This window comes from Centropristis striata, chromosome 3 (assembly GCF_030273125.1).
Source record: "Centropristis striata isolate RG_2023a ecotype Rhode Island chromosome 3, C.striata_1.0, whole genome shotgun sequence".
In the NCBI taxonomy this organism is placed as follows: domain Eukaryota; kingdom Metazoa; phylum Chordata; class Actinopteri; order Perciformes; family Serranidae; genus Centropristis; species Centropristis striata.
Genome location: NC_081519.1, coordinates 39,999,347 through 40,018,958, shown reverse-complemented (window position 1 = coordinate 40,018,958; position 19,612 = coordinate 39,999,347). Strand labels below are relative to the sequence as shown.

The 19,612-nt window shown below is 38.6% G+C and overlaps 1 protein-coding gene across 1 annotated transcript in view; it reads right to left on the bottom strand.

The window, feature by feature from the left end:
- Nucleotides 1–3,669: 3,669 nt before the first annotated feature.
- The window catches only part of poc1a (POC1 centriolar protein A), a 50,679-nt gene continuing 34,736 nt past the window's right edge, over nt 3,670–19,612 (bottom strand). Inside the window, exon 10 of the mRNA XM_059329163.1 lies at nt 3,670–5,866. Within this exon, the coding sequence (XP_059185146.1) occupies nt 5,756–5,866 (111 nt within the window). The 3' untranslated portion in view covers nt 3,670–5,755. The remainder of the gene's footprint in view (nt 5,867–19,612) is intronic.

Genomic DNA, 19,612 nt, shown 5'->3' with positions numbered 1-19,612 from the left:
AAACAGAGCTTCAGATACTCGGCCATAATAACTGGCGTGCAATCACATGGCTATTATGAGAGGCAAGAATAGATGGAGGGCAGGAAGTGATGAACTCATTTAATGCGTGTGTATAAATAGAGAAAAGTTAGAAAACAAAACAGTTGGATGAAAGTGCAAGCAAAGGTAGCGTAAGAAATTTGGAAGCCATATTGGATGTGGATCTTTGAAAAATAAAAATTTTTTACATTTTCTCACAACTTGACAGATTTGCCCGGAGTGGATGCAATCGCTATGACAACAGTCAGATAAAAAGTGTACAAGACGATTATAACTATTTTTGAGTGCAGCTGGGTCCACAACATCAGAAACAAGAGTAGTTTTCAATGATTACCGTCTATTTCTTCCAGTCCAGGTGAGCAACTGACCTCGGAAATGTTACGTTGCTATTTTAACTCAATAAATACGTGGATGCAATTAAAACTTGCATGACAATACGAACTTAGGACACATTTAATGCAACAATTTTACTTTACGTCAGTTGACTCATCTCCTTTCGACTGAGGTTTGTGATCTGCATCTGCCACCTCTTCTTTGAGAGTTTTTATTTTATTTTTTTAAGCATGCTAATACTGAATATGGTGTCATGCTATTAGACTGCATGTAGATTATTTGTCCCCTGTATTAAAACATATTATCAATGATTGATTTAAACGACAAAAAAACATATTTTTAAAACCACGCAGTTGCTGTTTGGCCTGTTATTTGTTTGCTGATGATCACATATCGCCAACATAGCCAACAACCTGACATTCAGAGTAATATGAGTCACTTTCGTAGCTGTTGGGTGTTTACATTATTTAGTGCATATAGCTCTGTCTCTACGGGCTTGTAAAAAACCTATAGTGCACCTGCTTTGCTGTGACTCACTGGAAACTTTTGTAGAGTGTTCTCTGTTTCTCTACTGTGGTTCCTCAAAACGGTTCGGTGTATTTTGTAGCCACCTCTCATTTCTTTCCTAGAACTAGAAAAAGGCCAGTTCCCCTTCAGCTCAGCGACCACAGCACTGTTATGATGATCATTTCGGCGACGATCACTAAGGACCGACTGTAGCACAGACTAGTACAATGTGTTCTAAGGATACACACTGGCAGTAGATGCTCCGTGAGGTTTTTTCACCCCGTAGCCACATTTAAAGTTTGTTTGGCAGTGCAGCTTCCACCTGCTGCATCAGGGCACCGCAGCGGTCTGACCCAGAGATCGGCCAGTGATCATCTCTATCTCAGAAAACTCATAAAGTCAGAATGTGACACAATGTTTGAGGAAACAATAAGCCAAGAGGAGCAGGAGAGTACAAAAACCTGACACACTGAACTAGTAAAACACTAAAACACACACTCAGGCAAGCAGTGGCAGCAACCACAGCGCACCAGGAAAAACATATCCAGATGTTCTCCTCATAGGATCACCAACCCCCTCCCACACACACACACACACACACACACACACACACACAGACACAGACACACACACACACACTTGTGGGCCACACATGGGCTACATATTACAGAGGCTTGCTCTCCAACTTTTCTTTTCTTCTCTTTCTTTTTCATGTGCACACATTTGTACAGCTATACTTGTGAGGACTCTCTTTGACATAATGCTTTCCCTATGGCCCTAACCTTCATTATATAACCCTAACCCGTATGTAGGCTGCTTTGGTGGGGGGATGTTGCTTCAGGTACCAGCGAGACAAGAAATACAATCCAGGAAGTCCAGTTTGAGTAACATCCTTTAATTTGAGGCTTATCAGATGACTAAACACTGCACAGAGGCCTCACTGAAAGCTGAACAATGAGTGCAACTAAAAGCTATTAACAATTAATCCTCCAGTTATTTCCTCGATTCATAGTTTGGCCTATAAAATGCCAGAAAATGGTAAAAAAAAAATACGGTCACACTCCAAAGTGAAGTCTTCAAATATCTTGTTTTGTTTGAACAAAAGTCCAAAACTCAAATGTATTCAGTTTACAGGAATATAAAACAGGAAGAAAGTAATAAATCTTCACAGAAGAGAAGCTTGAACGGAAGACAGGCTGATTGTTTCAGCATTAACCAAATTCAGCCTCAGAACAAATCTTAATGCTCAAAACATCCTGTGATGGTCTGCCTCTGAAGGGGACATACTATGCTAATTGTTCGGGTTTATACTTGTATTTTGGGTTTTTACAACACCATGTTTACACCTTCAAACAACAATATATTTTTCTAACTCTTCTGTCTATGGCTGCTGCCTCTTATATTCACCCTCTGTCTGAGATGCTCTGTTTGAGTGTCTGTCATCTTCAAGCCCCCCTCTCAAAAAAGCCCAGTCTGCTCTGTTTTACAGTGTTTCTGGGTCTTCCTCATCTGTGCCCTGTCGCCCTCCGTACTGTCTGTCATTGCAGCCAGAGATGTGATCTGGACTGAGTATAGCAGCACTGTCTATAGTGAAAAAAATATCACCAATAAAACTTTTAAACCAAAAACTTTACAATCGAACTTGCTCCAGCAGGAATGAGATTCGGAATTGGGGAGAAATCATCAACATGGGCAAACTATGACTACAGATTTCCCTGATGTTAGCATGTAGCTACACGTAGCAGTGTATGCAATGTTTGGAACAGGGCAGTAACAGCAACAGCCTCTCTAACATGACCATTTAAACAAACGTTGAGCAGAGAGTGGAGAAACGGTTGGAAACGGAGTGTTCAGAACAGTCTGAAACCTGAGGTTCCTACTCATAAGGATTACTTTTTAAGAATGTTTTGCAGTATTTGAAATATTGGTGTTGTTTGATTTTAAAGTTAGACATTAAAACATTAAATATATGAGAGAAAATAAGGAAAAGCATAACAGGTCCCGTTAAATGGCTTAAATGTCCTCACTTTGTAGAAATAAATGTCCTCACTCCCTGGATTAACAACTGAACGTGGTCCCAACAAAGACACACACACACACACACACACACACACACAGAGTCAAGACTTGTAGTTATTGAACCCGCTCTCTCAGCCCCTCCTCTTCTCCACTAGAGCTCCTGGCAGGCCGTCTGTTTGAGGCCCATAGTAAAGGGAGCCGTTTTCTCTGGCATGAGCTTGTGTGTCTGTGTGTGTGTGTCTGTGTGTGTGTGTGTCTGTGTGTGTGTGTGTCCTCGGGCCCCAGACAGGAAGGAAGAGAGTGGGCCCGGCAGCACAGCTCCAGAATTCCGGTTTTGTTTTTCTTCTTTTTCCATCAGTGCGGAGCCTAAGCCAGGTCTTAAAGAAACAGTCATTAATATTTTCCCCCCTCTTAATGATGCCACACCGTTCTCCCAGCCGTCCACAATAGGACTCCGTATGATTCATTGCATCAGTATGTAAACATATTACCAGTTTGTTAAATAAAAAAGTCAAACGAATGAAAAGGTCTTTTATGGCTCAGATGGATCTGTTCCTCGAGAAAGCTCAGCGTGCGTCTAAGCGTGGCCTCGGGCTCATTTTCATTGAAGCTTCTAAAAATAAAAGTACTGATCCAGCATCAGCGGTCAGGTTACGTAAATTACTCGGGGGCTGAAATATAAGGATTTTGGACACAAGCAGGGCAGGCGAATTTAGCTGCCACCCCCGTGTTTTTGTAATAAATCACCACTCAAAATCTGGCAAAGAAAAGGCTGGAAATGAGCGATGGATGACACAGCTCACAGCTCATGATCTTAACGTCTCTGCTGAGGACAATAAAGGCAGAAAAGTCATCATTTCTCGGGTAACTGCTCGGGCTCTGTGGACCAATCAGAGCAGGAAACAGTCTCTTAAAAAATAACCCGGTGACATCATCGATTTGGCAACGATTATGAAAACAAACCCTCTTCCACTTGTTACACACACACAGAGCTCAGTGTTATGAAAGAGCAGCCGGAATCGTTTTATCAACTCATTTCAAGTCAGAATAAGAGTAAAACACATTTATTAACAAGGTACAAAATAAGTTACTTTCAGTGTATAAAAAGTTTCAGACACAGGATACAAAGGGACAGAACAAGACGCTTATCTTTCAAACTCATGTAATTACAATCAGCCGTTCTGCACTCAGAGTAGGAAATAGCACCGTCATTTGAACTTAAAGTACAAGACTGCTGTTATTTTACTTTTTTTTTTACTGTCAACAATCCAGCAAGAAGACCAAAACCAACAATATGTGTTTATGTCTCAAAACTTTTCAGGCCTTTCCGTGCCATGAACCAGTTCATCCCCCATTGTACATCTCTAAAAACAGGAAACAATATAAAATGTATTTTAAAACACTGCACTAGTGAGTATTTACCAGTTCTACTTGTCTTCTACTGCTGAGGCCAATACCTTAACTCAGATCCAACAGCAGTATTTTTTGTGGATCAGTTATCGCCAATATCCACATTTTTTAATAAGGTCAGTATTGGTGCAGAAACCAGTCTAGGATATAAAATCAGTGCATCCGACTATTTATGTCAGGAATATAATATATGTGGGATTGACTAAAATAAACTAAAATGCCCATGTTGGTCATAATGTATTGATATGGCTCACTGAAATGTATTTGAACTATGTAACAAATGGACAGTATTGCCATTAAAATCAATTCATTGTTAGTTTTTGGTCTTTTTACAAGATTTGTTGAAAGTAGAAAATACAGAATATCACAGACATATTCTTTATGTGAAACAAAATAAAGGCACCGTGTAGTTAATTGAATTAAAGGTATACTATGCAGGATTTTCCTAGAAACAATGTATCAATCCATACAATAACTCCTTTTAATCATCACTTATGACCCAGTAGAAGTGTGTCTGTATATGCAGAGACTCTACCTTCTGCCCTAATGTCCTCTTTTCTTTTAATTTTACTGTGTTTAGGATTACAGTGTGGAAAAACGGCAAGTAAAAAAAGCTTGTTCCAGAGTGAATCTGGAGTTTGATTTCATGTCTGTTGTGCTGCAGAGTAGGGGCCAAATTCAAAATGTTTAACTGTATGTATTTGCAAACAATAACCAACAATTCCTGCATAATATGCCTTTAAATCAGCAGATTTACCAATGATGACAGGTTAACAAACATGAAGTATCTGGGGAAAAAAAACTTAGTGAACAAGGTCAAATTCAGGTCCCTAAAGAGCCTCTTTCTATTCCTTTAAAAATGATTAAATCCCTGTACTAACTGTGTCTTATGACATGCTGTGTGTGTGTATACGGTCTATTTACAGTATATGTGCTTTTTGATGACACAGAGCATTTATACAGATGCCATTTGGCATGAGCCAAGCACAAATAGAGTTAAAAATGCCCACACATGTAGTGCAAAGACAAGTGCGAAAGTCTATTGCATGTGTCTTTATTGTGTGTCTACACTCCATCGTGCCCCCACACACACTCACACACACACACTTACACTTACACACACAGTGACTAGTAGCAGCAGGTCCTTTGTCAGCAGAAAAGGGACTGCTCTCTCAGCACTCTTGCAGAAGAACAACTTCTCCAATATTCAACTCCTTCACTTCGGATATCTCTTTGTACAATAACCAGACAGAGTGCATCAGCAGCGAGGCTCGGCGTGCATTTAAAGTTCAGTCGGGAAAACGGTTCGGGACGTGGGCGTGTGAGAGTGCACGTTTTAAGTGTGATCGAACAACGAGAGAGTACTGGATCGTGTTTGTGTTAATGGTGTTTGTGTGACCCCATTTCCCTCCCACCGCAGCTCAACCTCTCTCCAGTGCCGCCATCTTTAGGCCTCCTCTCGTCTCTGGAGATGTAGACCGATCTCCATCTGGTTCTCCAAACACTCCTTGAGCTTGTCCTCTGTCAGCGTCAGCCGCTGCTCCAAGATCGAAACCGTCTGGATGGATGGAGGGAGGCAGAGAGAGGAGAGAGACAAGACAAAGAAAAGAAAAAGGGGGGAAGGAAGGAGATGGATAAGAGAGAAAGAGCATGTTAGAGAGGGCTGCATAGCATCAGCCTGACAGTAATGACTATATAATGGCTGTGTTTGTGTGTGTGAAAGAGGCAGTTCTGTGTGTGTTTGAGACAGATGTTGTGCGTGCAAGACAATCCAGCTGATTATCGTAGAGAGATCTGCTGCCTGAGCCGCAAACACCAGAGTTTCTGTGTCTGGCACGCACTCTCTCTTGTTCTCCCTTCTCACACAGTTGCATAAACACACTTACGCATACAGAGAATACAAGAAGGTCGCTATCCGAAACAGGACGGGCATGTGTGGGTAGTGAGATCACAGCGCGACATACTTTTCCTCTCGGCATCCTCCAACAGTGACAGTATTTGTTGTGCATTTGTGACATCTGAGCCTGTTTATCAGAGAAGCCTCCAGGTGTAATTTCACCATCTGAATGAAGGGATTACTGCGGATGGAGCTGGGTTTCATATCTTTCATTGTATCTGAGCTTCAGCAGCCACATAAAGGCAATAACTTAATCAGCCTTGTATCACTTAAAACAAACAGAAAGAATTAGTGGATTCATGTCCGGACAAGAAACGTATTCCTTCTAACAAGAACCAGGAGAACTGAGCAAAACACCCTACAACTGTTAAACCTTTAAATCTTAACTGATTTTAAACAATGTGGGTTTTTAACTGGCAGATTTAACTGGTGTTTGATAAGACAGAGGACGACACGCTAGACATTTATCCAAACTCTTTCAGAGCTGCAATTCTAGGGAGTTGTGGTCTCACAGAAACCTGCATGATCAAGTGTGAATTCAGGGGCGCACTGGTGGCTTTAAGTCTTAGGCTACGTTTACACGATGACGGTCTGAACAGAAGACGCAAAAGTGGCGTCGCGTCTTCACTTTTTATTCCTCGTTTAGACGAGCATTTTTGGGAGGAAATCTGCTGCATACGGTGACGCAAAAGTGTGTGAAATTCGATTGTATGCATGCCAGGCGGCATCACTTAAAGCGATAAGAGCATCTTTGGGCATGCAGAAGTTTTCACGCCACACATTTTCATCAGCTACTCCTTCCACAAAGTTCTCCACCATCACTAGATCTCCCAGGTCTCGTTCACAGCCGTCTGGCTCGCCTCCGACGAATTGCTGCATCCAAAATGTGATAGAGGTAATTCCAGATCCTTCTCTGTTCACTAATACTGTCTCTAGATATCCTGTACATTTGGTGGAAAGGCTCCTGTAAGTTTATTAGAGCTGCCAGAGCAGCTTGAAGGTCCGACACATGGAAATAATCCCACATTTGTTTATTTTCCTGTACTGGAGCATGTATGTGACGTAAACACATACGTGACGTGAGCAGATCAGATCAGAGTTTTGTGTCTTGGCGTGTAGACGACACGCTACGGCGGAGCGGATTTAACTTTTCCACTTTGGAGGGTGGTTTCAGATTTTTGCGTCTTCAAGCCCCCAAAACGCTGTCACCGTCTAAACGAAAGGCACTTCCGATAAAATATTTTGTCGTTTTTACCCGCGAGCGTCCTCGTGTAAACGGGGCCTTAGTCCTTGCAATGCAGCTGGCCCGGGTTTGAATCCGGCTCGGAGCCCTTTCCTGCACGTCTCCCCCTTTCACTCTGCATCTCTGCCACTATCTATACTACTAATGGTGAATTCAGAAAAAACCCCAACATGTATAGATGAAGTATAGGTGAAGTCATCTATACTTTCCAGCAACATACATCCCAAAGTTTATAAGTTTTGCTGTGCATGCTGAAAATAAAGTTTTATTGTTAGTCTCAAATGGGGCTTCTGCGAGCTAAAGCCACAAGTTAACGTGTGGATGATGCTTCCCAGCAGTGGCGGTTCTAGACCAATTTTACTGTGGGGGCCAAGGAGGGGCCAGTGTTTAATCAGAGGGGCACATTAAAAATCATCAAAAATTATATTTAAGCATTCAAAACCTTTATTTTATCTAAAAGTCTCATATTTGGAAGAACTACATTGATTGAAGCAATGAGACTTACCAACATTAACAGTTATTTTGTACGACAATGACATTTCTCTTTTTTTTTGCACAATCACTTTTTTTATTTTGAAAGTGCAGTACAGTGAGAATGATCTTTATATTTAGCTTTTATTGCAAACTTAAGCTATTATACAATGTGCACATTCTGGGTTCCTTTTGTGTACAATGAGATATTGTTTGAACAAAAAATAAGTAAGAATTGTTCCGTCGTTCATCGTTATAAATGTATAATTTTATTATTAATTTTAAACAGGGGCCACAGCAGGGGCCAAGGGCTTCTTCACAGTCAGCTTACACTCACCATTACGGTATTCAAATTGAAACACTACAGGCTCATTTAGGCAGAGAAAAGGTTTATACATTCTATGGTTCAGACCAGCCTTGAATCTGTAACAAATCAGAGCAAATCAGTGCCAAAATTGGCACAGTTTTCCTCTGGTGTGGGGTCAGTAGCTTGACTGCTAAACAGGCTTGGGTGAAAATACTGTATATTTCTATATATATGTGTTTAAAGAAAATCAGCCCAGTAAGTTCTATACACTATAAATATCTACAAGCTTTGACTTAACTTCAGGATGAGTTAGTTGTGTTAAGAAGTGATAGTATGCTGTTTGTTACATTAAACTCTTATGTAGGTTAAGCAAACTACAAATTACTGATTATTTTCATTGATTTTTTGTTTAAGTTATGCAATTCTGTTCAGTTTATATTGTCAAGAGTTGTTAGCAACCTCTGGTTTTATTTATTCTACTTTAATTGGATTTTTTTCTCTCTTTACGTTATGTAAAGCACTTTTAATGCCCTCTGTGTTTGAAAGCTTCTCTATAGACAAACTCTCCTTGCCTTTCAATTATAACTATAAAGCAAACCTGCGGCACAAGGACAAGGGTCTACAGTGCTGATTGATGCCTCCTTGGCTTTTAGCCCTTATTTTAATCTCGTCATTAAATAAATGTGTGAGAAGCAAGACATGAATGAGAGTTGTGATGATCCAAAACAAGGACATCTGCAAGAGAAAAAGTGATGAAAGAAAAGTGAAACAGTATTCTAAGAACAAATATGACAGTAATTTGAATGAATCTTCTTCTGGAAACGCTAAAGTGTCCACAGTTCCCTCGAAAAATCTCTTGTTTTCTGAGCTAATGTTGCCTGGTGACAAACACAAGCCCAGCTAGTGAGCAGTTTTGGATCGTTGTGCTTGGCAACACAAATTCTGTCCAGGCCAGGAACAATCAAACAGTAAACATGTCTTCCCCCCGCGACAGACGAGGCTCCCTAGATTTGGGCCAGCGAGTGAAAGATATGTCAACATGTCTCGACCTGTAATTTTATGTCCCTCCTTGTGCCAGTGAGTGCAATTTTGAAATTGCTAGAAAGCAGCGCAGAGATGAGTCATTTATCAAAACATAACCAGCTGTGTGTGAGACATTAGACAGACACTGACGTGAAAAAACAAAGCTATTTAGTTTACTTCAAAAGCAGTTGGCTTTCACAAACTTTTCCGGCGAGAATCATTCACAGAGAGAGAGAGATAACCTCACGCTGGGTTCATTCAGTAAAACTATACAGTCTGTAACTCAAAACTATTCTATAATATGTATCTCAACTGCAGGTTCTATAGAATTAGATCTTTATGGTTTCATTTCTCCTCATGTTTTATTTCAAGTGCATTCGGCGAATGTTTCTCTTTCACAATCATTTAATAGTCACTTCACAGAATCAGAGCGATTCTTGTAACACTGTCGCTGAATTAAGAAGTTCTTGGCTGAAAAATTGTCACTGGATTTGTAAAGACTACTTGATTGTTTCTGCAGTATTATTATCCCTCCATAAATTAACCCTATCCTGCAGAAGCTCATGCAGAAAACCAAAGAAATTATCATGCAAAATAAATAAATATGTAATGTTTTGTCCTTGCATACATGCTGAATACAGGATGGCAGCCCTATAACCTTAATCCCTTAATTCCAGTTTGAAAAGAACTGGAAAAAGAAACAATTATGACTCGATAGGATTTTATAAAAAATTCAAGAACTGCTTTCAAGGATTTCCAGCACCTGTGGAAGCCAGTTTCTTTTCTCTTTTTATGTGATGACTCCTGGATTTGCAGTATTTTGCCTCTTAAATTGAGCTGTGTAATGGTAATAATCATAAATAAATAAATTGTGATTTTTTAACATAACATAAAATGAAAAAAAGTTTACGTCTTTATGCAATCACAATAGTGGGATCTGTATTTGCATTTATTACAGTCGCTGTAACATCACAGTGCTACTTTGTGTGCAATCTGTCTGCTCCAAAACTTTGCATACAAAGTGTTTGTTAAAAATTGAGACAATCATAGAACATAATATTGCAATTCTCAAATGTATTGAAACTTTCTTAAACTCCTACTCTTAGTTGAGTTGTTATGTAAAACAAGCAAAGGTCTTATAGGCTTATGGGAAGTGGTGTTCGTCAGAGACAGCTAAAAAACTGAGATATTAAATAAACAATAACAGTTTAGTGGCTCGAATGAATAAAAAATAAAACGAACCACATGACATACTGATGAATAAACGCTCTGTTCTATGGCCGGATTTTTTAATCATGTAAGTTATTACAAATGTCAGCTGAATGAGATTTTAATGGGATTTTTTTCTCCAAACAGAACCTGGAAGCTCTGGTTTACAGCAAACCACTTAAACACTAAATAACTTCTATTTTCATCTCAATGTGCACTCCAATTGCTAGTGCACATGTAAATGCAGTCATTTTCAAACCCAAGACACCATGTGCGGCGTGTTCCAGCAATCCAGCTGCGTCCGCTAATTGGCTAACGTTGTCTTGCATTGACCTCACGGTGCCACGCAAACAAACACACACACACACACACACACACACACACACACACACACACACACACACACATTCTTGTACTTCTATCTTTGTGAGGGCCCTCATTGGAACAGTGAATTCCCTTGCAAGGTTATAATAGTTTTGGATTTCTCATCAGTTTTAGTTTTAATTTTGTTTTGAATTTTTGTTTTCAAATTCAGTTAGTTTTAATGAGTTTTTGGAGTGAGTTTGCTAGTTTTAGTTTAGAATTTATTTATTTTAAATGCTTTAGTTTTAGTTTAGTTTTTATTAGTTGTAGTTTTTTGTAATGGGGTATTTGTTGGGTGGGAGATTAAAAGAGGTCACAGTAAATTTTGCCTTGAATGAATGACATTTTCACTATAATTTTAGTTAGTTTTGTAACCACACAATACAGTTGCAGTTAATTATCATTATCATGTAACCTTTAACCCTTAAAACAAAGTCTGAAATCTAAAAAAAAGGATTTAAAGAAGTGAGGACCGGCCGAAATGTCCTCACTGTTGGTTAAAAACGTGTTCCGGTCCTCACTATGTAGAAAATCCAAGAACACACACACACACACACACACGGGCATAAACAATCCAACATGTAATGATAAAGGAATTGATAAAGACTGTTAAATCTCTTAGATAATCTCATAGTCAGCAAACGCCAATGAGTTCAACAATGTGTGGGCGAGTGGTGTTTTCTTTTGGGTCATCAGACTAGATAACATCTCCTGCTATTTCATGCATCATGGGAGAGAAAGGGCTTGTATTTCCTCTTTCTCTCCCTCTCTCTGCCTGTCTCCGTTTCTAGATCAATACCACCCTGTTTATCTTACCAACCTGATATGGCTACCCAGTCCTCAGCCTGGCCAGCTATGGGTGTGTGTGTGTGTGTGTGTGTGTTTCTTCATGTGTCCCCAGGCAGCTGCAACATTATACGGGCATATAGTTTTCATCTGGAGTAGAAACCAAATCTTTATGCTCCTAAAAATAGAGCGAGCTGTTTTTCTTTTCTCTCCAGAACACATTATACTCTCCATCGCCCTGAGCATTACTGGCCTCTGCTACAAAGTCTCATCGCTTTGGTATGACCTACGCTACAATAGTCTCAAAGTCAAAGAAAGGCAAACTGGTGCTGGTGAAAGGTGGAAAAAAGTCACTTCTTTTCTATAAATGCAGCCAACTGGTGTGCTTTCATAAATATGCTATTTCTAAAGTTAAAGTAGAAGGAATAAAACAGATGAGGTGTGAGCAATCTGATATTAAAAAACAGCAGATAAACTGAAGGTGTGAACACATTCACTGACAATGATCAATTAACTGAAGGCGTGAAGAACTGACACTGCTGTTAGCATCCATGAGCAGATTAAAACACACTGCATTGGCCGTAACCCAATAAAAAGACAGACAGTCATCAGTCACAAGCCTCAGCTCTGTGTTAACATGCTAACATGCTAACATGCTGTGATCATCTTGAATTTACTTGTCACCTCTCCTGGAAACAAACATTTGAAAATCATCTTTTATTTTATGTTTTAAAATTTTTTTTAAATTCCATAAAATACAGAGAAAACAAAAACTTGGTAACGTATTAATAAAAAATGGTACCAAATGGTAAAACTTTAGTTAAAAAAAGGCAAAAGATTTTGTTTAATATTATATTAAACATTGCTATTATAAAAAGGTACAACTTATGATTATACCTTTCTAAAAAGTGAATAAGTAGGTTGTAAAGTATCCAGAAACATTATTAAGGTAGACATAAATGGAGCACACTCACACCAATGAAAGATTTAAGGGAGGAAATAAATAAACTATTAATTAACTGATAAGTATTATAAGAATAAGTTGCAATCTTATAAAAGCAATCCATATTAGTTTTAAAGAGGAAAAGAAGAGAGAAGATTTTTTATGATTTCTTGAAGGTTTAAAAAATAATCTATAGTAAATAAAATGTAATGTGTGCAATAAACTGTTAAATAACCAAAATTAGAGCATCACTTATAATTTGCCATCATTATTCACATTCCATTGTTCGTTAACAGTAAAATAACTTAACTTAAGGTTACATAACTGTCAATTAACCATTTATTAATGATTTTTATAATAAAGGGTTACCAAAACTGCCTTTTTTCTCTCTTCCTTCTCAGTATCGCACCACAGTTGGTGTCCCTGACTGTGTGGAAGTGAATCTGAGTGGTTGTGATTCAGTGAGTCTGTTTTTCACTAATCATACTGTTGTATATTTAACATGTATTGCTGTATTGTAAACATGTATTCAACTTGTATTGTTACCAAATAAAAGAATCAACAAAAAGAACATTTACTACCCTTTAAGACTCTCAGAAGTCATAATCATTTATAAATATTATGTAGAATAAAAGTGCCGGTAACGCTTTATATTAAGGTCCTTGTAATAACCATTAATTAACAAGTAATAAGGCCCTTGTAAGTCCTTACAAGATGCTTATTAATATTATTGTGTGTTTATAAGCTTATATAAGTGTTAATAATGGCATTACAAACACCCATGACCCACCCATTATGTCTTTGCCATGCCTTTATTAATCTTATTTTGTTTGCTTATTGATATTAAAATATACTTTATTGCTCATCTATTATAAGTTAACTATGCTTTTTGCAACTACCGGATCTAAAGCGAGAACAATGCCTTATTACTTGTTAATTAATGGTTATTAAGGACCCTATTATAAAGCGTTACCAAAGTGTCTTGTTGGTTTTTAAAGTCACCGTGTTTCTCAGAATTATGGACACTTAACTCGGGGATATTTCTGTCTTTCTCTTTCTCTCTTTCTTTCTCTCCAGCTCAGAGACAAAGTAAATTAACTGTCCTGGGTGCAATTTTACTGCAGTGTTTCATTCTTCCAGAGCATCACTATAAACATACAAATCAGAGAGACTGCCTCCAGTTCCTCACAATCTTAAACACTGTGGTGAAAACTTTTCAATTCTTCAAAGAGCTCTCGGTTAGCGAGCGGTTTAGTGGTTTCGGAACCTACACTGTAATCACAGAGACAGTTTGTAATCTCTTCTGAGGAACACCAACATGTTTCTTTCACTTTCTCCCTGTGTTCCTCGCAGCTACAATTATAGCTGCTTAAACAGGAATACTATTTATATTGATTATTGTGACGCACACTTCAGTTCAGCAGAAAAAATAAATAGTGGCTGGTAGTTTTGGGGGAATTACAGAGCAGGAAAAATGTTCGTTAAAGTCCCTTTTAGCCACATCGAAGAGAAAGTTCACAAAATCTTCTCACCTATTGTCTAACAATGGTCTATTGAGGAAGAGAGGGCTCCACTGCATTTGAATTTGTAAATTGAGAGAGACAGAGCGACTCTTCATTCACGATTCTTCATAATTAAGAGGCAGAGGAAAAGAGAAAAGAAGGGGATAAATGTGGGTACTGCAGGCTTAGTGTGAGAGGACATGTAAGAGCGATGAATTATCAAACAGAAGGAGAGGAAAAAGAAAAGGGGTATGGGTGGGGGGGGGGGGGGGGGGGGGGGGAGCGAGGATTGGGGAGGGAGGGGGGCAGACGAGTGAAAAGCAGCTAACACAGCAAACTGTAGCTTTGGAAGCTCCAGTCTAACGTTGAATAATTCATCGTCTTCACTCTCAGTCTCCCCGACTATTAGAGTTACAAAGAGCTGTAATAGTGAAAAATAATTCTGGGGGAAAGACTTATAAAAAAGAGCAGGAATATAGTGGCGAAATAAATAATAATGTCGCTTTGTCAGCCTAATCTTCAGAGGATTGAGGGCAGTGATTTAAACCTCCATGTTAGCCAAAGTTGAGCAGAAATTGGAACAAGAGTGTTATAGCTTAGCTTATTTCCACTCGTACCTTGTTGTGCATTGTAAAACACTTTGAGTGCATTTTGGGGGTAACAGAAGTGGGTCGAGCCTGTCTCAGAAGTACTTATAATGGGCTGCATTTAACATGCCTTGTGTGCATAGTCTGTGTTTTAGTGTAACCTCGTTGTGTGTCTCACTTTGCTTTGTAAACTAAATCCATTTACTTTAATCAAGCACATCTGACTTTTGGTTTTAAGAGGAGCCATGGTTGTTCTTCACAAACAGTGGCGGTTCTACACAGGGGCCAACAGGGGCCACTGCCCCTGTGAAGAAGCCTTTGGCCCCTGCTGTGGCCCCTGTGTCAAATTAATAATAAAATGATCAATTTATAATGATGAACAATGGAACAATTCTGACCTTTTTTTGTTCAAACAATATCTCATTGTACACAAAAGGAAACCCAGAATGTGCACATTGTATAATAGTTTAACTCTATGGAGTCTTATAGGGCTATTTTGTCCATTTTTTAATCCTTTACATGTCTTTGTAAGGCATTTTGTGTCTTTTTTTTTGTCATTTTGTGTCTTTTTTTTGTCATTGGTGTCATTTATGTGTCTTTTTTGTGTCTGTTTTAGTTATTGTGTGTCTTTTTTTGGTCATTTTGTGTCTTTTTTGGTCATTTTTATGTCTTCTGTGGGTTTTTTTTTTGGTTATTCTGTCTTCTCATTTTGTGTCTTTTTTGGTCATTTTGTGTCTTTTTCAAGACATTCAAAGATTTTGAATGCTTAAATATCATCTTTGCCATTTGTTCATGTGCTAATGTGCCCCTCTGATTAAACACTGGCCCCTCCTTGGCCCCCACACTAAAATTGGACTAGAACCGCCACTGTTCACAAACCTGTTACGTGTATATTATACATTACAGGAATACTTCAACCTCCACAGGCCGACAATCTCAGGCTTGTGAGAACACGCTCAGCACGACTGTAATGCAGAAAGTGTCTCACGTAGTACGATTTTGACAGAAATGTATGTGTTTGGAAAGCATATGACTGGATGGATGAGACTTGGATCATACTGCACTAGTTGTGTTAGAGTTTGATAGTTCTGCTGTTGTTAAACCTGTTTATTTCAATTCATTAGGGATTTACTACAGTTAAGGATTCTCTGTTCACCATGAAGGTACATGAAAAAAACAGTCTTCTTAAAGAATTTAAGGTATCACAGGCTGAATAACTGAGATACAAATTATTTTTTAAGAGTTTAAAGTTCCAGTGATCAAACTGTGAGCTGCTTTTTTTTTGGTACTAAAAAATGCAGATCAGAGTCTGAACTACACAGTGTTTTGTAGACATTCTCATCAACAAGCTGTGTGTAAAACAGCAGGTGAGGTGCAGGTCAGAGATTTGCCGGAGCTAACATCTGTATGGGTGAAAAAGTTTGTACAAGCCTGTGCCAGCTGTGCTATTTTTTGCTACATTTTTACTGAATTTCATGCAGATGCTTCAGTTTCACATCCCGTTCAACACCAAAGTAGGAAGTTAAAGGTTCCAAAAAGTATCCTTCCATGTAATGGAAGTCATTTTACTCAATATATATTTATGAAGTCGGTTTGTTTTGTTTGTTTGTTTGTTTGTTGGAAAGATTACGGAAAAACCTACTGGCCGATTTAAATCCCATGAAAGAGCCTGTAAATTTTGGAGCACCTGAATGCACCACTGCCCTTGATGGAGGCCTGTGTGCTCTGAATGCATTTCAGTCTTTGTAGTTTTACTACCTTTGAAAACCTCTTTTTTTTTCTTTAAAACAAGGCTCTTTGATGCACCAGCTCTGCAAAAAAAAAGACAAAGAAAAAATATAAGCCCTTTAGGTGTAACAGCAATGTCCCGTACAGGCCTGACACTACTGGAAGTCACTACTAGGTGTTTTTATATATGTAATATATAAAGAAATCTCTATGTTACATGGTTTCCTACCTGTCATATCCATCTAATGTCAAAAAGAACAATGAAGCCAAACAATAAAAGAGCAGAAGGATAAAATCAGATGCAGATGATCCATCTGGTATCAGTGTTGGGGTACAGTGGAAGAGGTTGGCATCAGCCCTCCTGGGAGGAGTTAGCTAGCTGCCTGGCTGCCATGGGCCAATATTAAACGCTCCCATATGCTGAACTGCAGCTTGAAAGAAGCAAGAAAGAAAGAAGAAAAAAAAAATCCAGAAACACACATATACAAGAAGTGTTTCTGCGTCTCAGCATGGCCATTAAGCATTTACACTTACTATCAGTGAGTGAGGCAGAGTGCTGCCAGCACTCATATATGAATGATGCAATTTCCCTCAGGGCACGTTCACAACCTCCAGCTAAAACACTGAACACACACACCACCTCCCTGCTTTTTCTCCTCCTCATTCACCTCCTCCCATATGTCCATCCTCTTGTTGCCCATTTCTCCTCTTCCTCTTCATCTTCAACACTTTCTTTCCTTTAATTGTCACCATAAATAAAAGATTTGCTGTAACTAGGCCTGCATACCACATCATGTTTCATTTTTATTTGCCTCCACAAATGAATACATGAGCTGTTGGTATTCGATAAAAAAGGAATCTGCAAAAGCTGCAAAACCATGTACATGCATGTATCCTTGTATTCCCTCACACACACACACACACTCACTCACACTCACACTCACACACACACACACACACACATTCTTGTACTTCTATCTTTGTGAGGACCCTCATTGGAACAGTGAATTCCCATGCAAGGTTATAATAGTTTTGGATTTTTCACTAGTTTTAGTTTTAATTTTCTTGTGAATTTTTGTTTTCAAATTGAGTTAGTTTTAATTGGTTTTTAGAGTGAGTTTGCTAGTTTTAGTTGAGTTTTTATTAGTTTTAGTATTTTTTGTAATGGGGTATTTGTTGGGTGGGAGATTAAAAGAGGTCACAGTAAATTTTGCCATTATTTCCTTTGTCTTATCCATCTTCATTATGTATGAAAAAAGTTGACAAAGATGAAAATGAAGGACAATTTCACTATAATTTTAGTTAGTTTTGTAACCACACAATACAGTTTCAGTTTGTGTTTGGCCCACCATCCCTTATCTGGTGATTCTTTCAACAAGCCCAAACTAAATACTTAGGTAGGAACATGTGCAGCAATTACCGGATAATGATTAATAATGTAAATAAACAATTTCAATCAAACAGTCCAAAGTCTGTAGAGTGTAATTATACCAGGAATGTCCCCAGCTTTAAACAAATGAGTGATTCTTTCCAGCACCGGACATCCACAGCTGCACATGTTTCACAATTCACAGCAATTATTGCTTCAAATTGTCTGCAGAAAGTGATCTTGTACTGTAAGATAACACTGAAAGATTAAAAAGAGCAAAGTAGATACATAAATATTAGATAGATGCTAGGAAAACCCTAACCCTTGCATTGAGATGTGGTCTGCTGCAGAGCTGCTTTGCCAGAGATTTTCTTTATGGCAAGAATAATTATACATTGCTGCAAGTTGCACTGTCCCCTCAAGAGCAGAGCCTTAAATGCTATGCTGTCTTGTACAAACGTTATTCTACAGATCTCTCAGTATAATAACTGCGAAGGTAAACAAATACACACAACATAAAAAATGACATGAATTGATATGAAGCAGACCTTCAGATCTTAACTGGTTGCTGTTCTTTTCTGTTTTTTGTTCCAGGATCTATTTTTAGGTCTGCAGGCTGTGGTGTGGTCTGGCTTCGTCAGGACAGTTTTTATGTCCTCACTGTGTGCATTTATGATTAGACCAAGTTAATCAGTTAAATTACATATTTCTGCTAGCATCTTAGTACAAATGTGTGAATTAATTAACAGGTTGGACACATTTAAATCATCTGGAAACACCAAATCAGGCGTTTAAGATAAGAATAAATTGTGGAAATTTAAGCAAGACTTCGGATTACCTTTCATTTGTTTGTTTCATTACCTTTAAGTTGATTACGTTTTAGTTTTTGCCACAGGCCCACTGCATTTTCCCCAGCATGCCCTGTGGTTGCTGCAATTTGGTGTAAATGCTGCCTAATGTGGAAATAACCAAAGCAACCTGTTGTAATGACTTCTAGCAGCTTTGTTGGTGTGTATGGGTTTTATTTGTGTTGCATACAGTATTAAAGTGCATATAAGTGGATTTCAAAATCAATGCCAATATACAGTAGTGTTCAATATAATATCAGTCCAATGTGACTAACCAGATTAATCCAGGTTTTTAGTACATGTTTTATTGCTACATGGCAAACAAGGTACCAGTAGGTGCAGTAGATTCTCAGAAAACCAACAAGACCCAGCATTCGTGATATGCACACTCTTAACCCATTGAGGCCTGGAAAGCGTTTACGTCGTTTTGTAGTATTTGTATAAGAGGCTATACAGAGGCTGAAAAATCTATTATTTAGTAGAAACGTTGACACTTCTGTTGAATTTCCAGAAAAACTTCAGGTTTTAGGGGCTTATTTTAAAATCACCCAGAGGTTTTACAGGAAGTTTTAGGCGTCAATGGGTTAAGGCTGTGCAATTTGGCAATTAGTTGAAAGAGGGGTGTTCAAAAATATAGCAGTGTGGCATTCAATCAGTGAGGTCATTAATTTTGTGAAAAAACAGGTGTGAATCAAGTGGCCTCTATTTAAGGATGAAGCACTTGTTGAACATGCATTTCTCTTTGAAAGGAAAATGGGTCGTTCAAGACATTGTTCAGACGAACAGCGTACTTTGATTAAAAAGTTGACTGGAGAGGGGAAAACTTATAACGAGGTGCAAACAATTATAGGCTGTTCAGCTAAAATGATCTCCAATGCTTTAAAATGGAGAGCAAAACCAGAGATATGTGGCAGAAAACGGGAGACAACCATCAAAATGGATGGAAGAATAATCAGAATGGTAAAGGCTCAGCCAATGATCAGCTCCAGGATGATCAGAGACAGTCTGGAGTTACCTGTTAGTGCTGT